The sequence below is a fragment of the Rhinopithecus roxellana genome, chromosome 14 (assembly GCF_007565055.1).
Source record: "Rhinopithecus roxellana isolate Shanxi Qingling chromosome 14, ASM756505v1, whole genome shotgun sequence".
Lineage (NCBI taxonomy): Eukaryota > Metazoa > Chordata > Mammalia > Primates > Cercopithecidae > Rhinopithecus > Rhinopithecus roxellana.
Window position 1 is genome coordinate 30,630,938 of NC_044562.1, and position 5,964 is coordinate 30,636,901.

Consider the following 5,964-nt stretch of genomic DNA (forward strand, 5'->3'; position numbering starts at 1 on the left):
CATCTACACTCCTATCCTGAGTGTGTAGATATGACCTTCTTTGTAGGGTTTGTGGCAAGATGCTGAGATGGAAGTCATACTTTTTTTTTTTTTTTTTTTTGACAGGGTCTCACTCTGTTTCTCAGGCTGGAGTGCAGTGGCATGATCCCAGCTCACCGCAACCTCCACCTCTCGGGTTTAAGAGACTCTCCTGCCTCAACCTCCCAAGTCCCGAGTAGCTGGTAGTACAGGCACACAACACCACAGCCAGCTAATTTTTGTATTTTTAGTAGAGAGGGGGTTTCACCATGTTGGCCAGTCTAGTCCCAAACTCCTGGCCTCAAGTGATTCACCTGCCTTGGCCTCCCAAAATGCTGGGATTACAGGCATGAACCACCACTCCCAGCCAGGTCATGCTCTTAAATGAAGGTCTTCGAAGTGTTAACCCTGCTGTCTTGAAGCCACTCACAGCAAAAGCCTATATTTAAAGAGGCCAGAAGTGCTACTTAAAGTGGGGTACCTAAAGAAGATCAGGCCTATACACCTGGCTTCCAGCTGTCCCTGATCATGATGATGTGACTGGAGGGGCTTCTTCAGCAGCCTCTTTTGCAGACATCTTCCAAAGGTGCCCATCTGGTTGCCTGGGGTGGATCCCAGTAAATGTCCATAAAATGTCCTTTTGAATACTGTTAGATGCTCTGGTTGCTGGCACCCCTCCTGGCAAGCAAAGCAGTTACCATGACAACTCCCCCTACATATCTGTGATTTTTTGCATTTCTGCTTTTCTAATAAGTAGCAAGGTATTCCAGGGACAGGGGAGCATGGCTCCAAAACAGAATGTCCTCTGTTCCAGGAAGGGGGACAGGGAGGAAAGGAGTGGAGGTGTGTATATGTTATGATTCACCAGTATAAATGCATTTGTCTCCACTTCTGGGTTAAAATGTATGCCTTTGGTTATGCGTCAATGTATGTATCAACATGTGTCGGGTGAAGGGGTGAATTATCCCTTCTGTCTGTCCATTTGCTTTCCTGCCCTCACAGCTGCCCCTGTGCTGGGAGAGTCACTCCAGCCCTTTGCCTAGGGGAAGTGCTGAGTCATTGCTCCAGCTGGGTTTCTGTCTCCTTTCCTCCACCTCCATCTTTCCTTAGTCCACCCCTCTTTGCTTCTGGTTTCTAAAACTCTGGTCCCCCTTCACCACCTTATCAGCAGCTTGGACTCGCTTTCCCCAGGTTAACTCCAGGGCAGGAAAGAAGATACCTTATTCTGTTTCTGCACTTACTCCATCCACCCCTTGCCTTCTCAGAAGAAGGGGTCCTTCTCCTTACGACTTCTCCCACTTAATCCCTGAGGAAACAGGACTCTGACAAGTCTGACCCAGGAGGCTAAATTCTTCCATGTATTCACGTTGATCCTTCTCCAGTCCCTCCCCTCCTAATCGGATTATGGCAGTGTCTCATGCCTTGGGGCATGTCAAACGTGAGATTTAACTAAATGTTACTCACTGTGGCTTTTTTTCTCATTCTATGTCTCCAAGTGCCAGACCACAAGTTCCTGGAGGGGTGTGTGTGTGCAGTAAAGGGTGGGTGCTGTGGCTAAACGTTCAGGGGCAGTAGTATCCAAACGCAGGATGTTTGTTGGGGGTTGAGGGGGGCGTCTGTGTAGGGTCTCTGCTCTCTTTCCCATCCCCTTTAGGCTCCTCTAATTCAGAAATTCTAATCAAATAGCTAGTCTCACTAGCTAGTTCCAAATAAGGTGGACCAGGATTGTTTCCCCAACCAGAGGTGGGAGAGTAGAGCGGCTGCCCCGCCTGCTTAGTCTGGTTACTATGGCGACAGCCGCGGGGTGACCCAAGTGATCCTCCCTCCCTCCTCCCAAACCAAGAGAGATGACGGCACCACGCTGACTGCGCCAAATTCCAGCCAATGGGCGGCTGCTCCCGCCTTCCCTTCCGCCAGCTCTCCCCCTCCCTCCGGGAACTCGATTCACAAATCTGGACTGGGGATTTCCGGCTCCAGGCAGGTTACAAGGGCCCTGGGCTGAGGCCAGGGGAGTCGAGTCCTGTAGTCCTGGGAGGGCAAGTGGGAACCGACATTCTTGGGTTCTGGAGCCAGACTTCAGTAACTCGCCGCCAGAATAGATGACACCCTATTCCCAAATTATCCGGAAGATCTAGTTGAGGCCGAGTCTGCAACTCTTCCTGCCCCTACAAGCCCCGACCCCACCCGAGCGCGCCCTTCAGCACCACGGACAGCGAACCCGGGCCTCGTCTTGGCCGGCCCCGCCGGGTTCTTTCCGAATCTTCTCCGCCACGGCCGGACTAGGGTCGGAGCTGCCGGCACTCTGTTGAAGCCAGGCCTCTTTGGGCCAATGAAACAGTGAACAGGGCGCTTAGCCACGTGGCTAAGAAGGCAATGGGGACAGAGCAGGGATCTCAGGCTAAATAGCACATTTTCCCTCTTGTTTCAATACCGGAGAATGGCTTCCTTCTCCCCAGCTGCCCCTTCTTGGGGATAAATGGCAAAGGTCTGAATCTCAAGCACGGATGGGCCTCCCAAGACTCCTGAGTGGGCGTGCGACCGGGGCAGCGTCGAAGCAGCCCCATGGTGGTTGGGGGATAAGGAGAGAAGTGTGGCAGACAGGCCCCACTTGGGAGTGGTGAATACAGACTTAGGCCCGACTGTACTCTTGACCAATATATGGTGGGGAGAGATGGGGAGGAAGGGGAAAATAGTAATAAGGACTAGCTAGTTCTGCCTCAATGGGTCACATCACAGAAAGGGCACAATTCCCGCTGTCCCTATCATTCGGTCTCTAAGTGGCCCAGGCACTAAAGAGGAGCTAGGTCAGACAAGATGGAGGCGGAAGTGGGGGGATGGATTCAGCTTTATCACCAGGCCTCACCCTCAGCTACCTCCCTTTACTCTTTACCCTCTGTAAAATGGAAGCCGATGGCGGGGGTGGGGATGGGGAGGAGGAGAAGTTCTCAGGGACTTGATCTTCCCTACTAGAGCCCCATCTCTTGCCTTCCTGCCCTGGCCGTGACAGTTCCACTACCACTCCCACTCCCTCCCTCCCGGGGCCCAAAGAAAGACCGGCGCAAAACCATCTGCAGGCGCTTCCAGCGCTTTATAGTTCTTTCCGGGACAGACGGACAGACAGACAGTGCGGTCCGCTCTGTCGGCCCGCATCATTGGCACCTTGGACACGGCCCCAGGCCCAACCCAGTCCCTGGTACTCTACCGGGAGGATTCCTGTCCCGCCTCAGCTCAGCACCTCGGACAGTTCCCAGCCCAGCCTCCCCCCTCCCCCCTCCCTCCGCAAACAACCAAATAAATTAAAAGGGGCAGTGGGGAGGGGAAACAAAAAAGCTAAGGATAAGGAAGCGGGATGTTCCTCCCCCAAGGTAAGAAGTTTTCTTCTCCTCCCACCTGTCCACTGAGGCGCCGCGGCCGGGGTGGTCTCCCAGGTTGATTTTGCCTCCAAACCTCAGCCTCCTGAAAGAAGCCGTCAGCCCCTTCCTCCACCCCCCCAGCTCCCAGCATGCAACACGTTGGAAAAGGTGGGGAGAGGCAGTGGGGGTGGGGCGAGGGGCCATCCTGGTGGCTGTCTGGGTGCCTGCAGTTTCTCCTGGCACCTCAGTCGATCCAAATTAAAAACTAATATTCCCTTTGATCTGGGGAAGGGGGTGTGGGAACTCAGTCAGGAATAAAAAATGCAAGCTGACACAAGTGGAGGAAGAAGGCAGACAGGAAGGAAGACGGTGACACATGACAGGAGCAACAAGAAGAGGAGATGGGGACACAGGTGCAGGAGGAGAAACGAGGGGCCATGGGGTACAGTCAAGCAAGGGGTAAGGTAGAGATGCGGACACACACGCCCAAGGAACAGAAAATGGAAAGGCAGTGAGAGGGAGGAAGAAAGAGAGGAACAGGAGAGAGAGAGGAATGCAGACAGGAGGAAAAATGGAGACACAAAAAGGAGGCAAGGAAATGGACAAAACCGAGGGGGAATGGACTGAAGGGAAGGGGAAGACCCGGGCAGAAATGAAGAAATGGGGGCGCAGACAGACGGGAAGAGTGAGGTTGGAGTGCCCTTCCCGCGCTCATCTTCCGTCCCCACTTCACGCCCAGCAAATCCAAACACCGCGGCCTCTGGTGTCCCGGCCTCCACTTTCCCCTGAGGGGCATGGGCGGCTCCTCCTCTGCCCAGCCGGGGCGCTGAGCGGCGGTAACAGCGGCGGTGGCTTGGTGGTCCCGGGGGGTCCGAGTGTGTGTCGGGGGCTGGGGAGGGGGATGGGCGCGGCCCCTGGGTATCCCTAGCGGTCCAGGTTCATAGTCCAATGCTTGGCTCCGGCCGCGCAGCTGTCCCTGGCGGCCGAGGAGGCGGCGGACGCGCCCCCGTTCGGTGGGCCCCCGCCGCTGGCGGCGGCCTCGCCCTCGTTCTTGAGGTCTTGAAAGACCTGCGTGAAGAAGTGGGGGTCGGCGTTGAGCCGCAGCATCTGCGGGCTGAGCCGCTGGATGAGGCGCAGGCAGCGCTGCCAGAAGCGCTCCTTGTCGGGCTCCACGAGGAAGGGCTTGAGTGGGTAGGAGATCTCGTTGCCCATGTAGGAGTAGGCGAGGTAGAGGCAGGTGAGGAAGGCGGCCTGCAGCTCGGCGGCCGACGCCAGCTCGTCCCCACGCAGCGACTCGCGGCACAGCAGGTACACGAACACCAGGTTGGCGGGCGTAATGAAGGCCTGGTCTTGCCAGCCCTGCAGCAGCAGCGAGCGGTCCACACCGCGGAACCAGCCCACCAGCTCGCCGGGGCTCAGCTCCTTGAGGCGGTAGCAGCGTCGGCACACGAAGTCGCCCAGACAGCGCAGCAGCTCGCCGGTGGACGCCTGCACGATGACCCGCCGCGGCGAGCCGCCAGGCACCGGCGGCGCCGCCTGCGGGGCTGGGGGAGGCGGTGGCGGAGGCTTTCCCCCTCCCGAGCCCGGTGGCTGAGCGGCCGCGCTGCCCCCCGACGGTGGCTCGCAGGTGGCGGCAGCCGCGGGCACGGTGGGCACTGGCACCGCCAGGGGCTTGGCGGTGCCACCGCCGTCGGGGGGATCCCGGCCCTTGCGGAGAAGGTTCTCGCGGTTGCGTTGCTGGACCAGGGGGTCGGGGCCCGTGGATGCCGGCTTGGGTGTCACCTTCTTGCTGCCTTTCTTCTTCTTGGCGGACGCGGCCACCAGGCGCTTCCAGGTGAGCGCCGAGATGAGCACGGACGGCCGCTTGAGTCGGCTCTCGCCTTTGCCGCCCTTGCCCACTGGCGGCGCCCCGTAGCCCCCCAGCGCCTCGTCCCCCGCAGGCGGCGCCTTCTTCTTCTCTTCGGGCAGCCCGCCGGGCCTCCGGCCCTTGGCCGAGGAGGCAGGGGAAAGAGACAGCACCGTGCCCATCCTGCAGAGCGGGGCCGGCGCCCGGGCCCCAGCGGGAGCCGCGGGCGGCGCCGCTGCTACTGCAGCCCCGGGGGACCCGGCGGTGGGGGGCCTAGCCCCGGCCCGGGCGCGCGGACTGGCGGGGGAAGGTGGCTGCTAGGCGGCTCCGCTGCTCTGAGCCTGAGCTGCGCCAGCTGCAGCGTCAGCCCCACCCCTTGGGCCCCTTTTTCCGCCGCGCTGTGCCCCGCCTCACGCGGCCAATCCGCTCCCGAGTTGCACTCCTGATGGGCAGCTCCTGTGACCAATAGACTCTCGCACGTCAATTTCAAGTCCCGCCCCAATCCCCACCCTCTGTCCTGAGTCTTTTCCCTTCCCCCGTTCCGGGGAAGGGGAAGGCGTTGGTCGTCGTTCGAGTGGCCTCCTCAGGGTCAGAGTTGAAGAGGGGTGGTGGCAGGTCCTACCTCCTCCTCCGGATCCTAGAGCATGGGTCAGCTTGTTCTGATGCACTGGGTCGCGGTAGCAGATAAACCATGGGAACAGCCCTCCTTCTCTCTGCCTTTGAATTTGTGTGGGGGGCCAGTGTGAG

General features: G+C 58.9%; 1 protein-coding gene across 1 annotated transcript; it reads right to left on the bottom strand.

Annotated features, from left to right (window-relative positions):
* Nucleotides 1-3,087: 3,087 nt before the first annotated feature.
* CDK5R2 (cyclin dependent kinase 5 regulatory subunit 2) lies at nt 3,088-5,559 on the bottom strand. The gene has a single exon (XM_030916636.1). It carries the CDS (start codon nt 5,397-5,399, stop codon nt 4,296-4,298), a length of 1,104 nt encoding a protein of 367 aa, XP_030772496.1. The 5' UTR covers nt 5,400-5,559; the 3' UTR covers nt 3,088-4,295.
* Nucleotides 5,560-5,964: the final 405 nt, after the last annotated feature.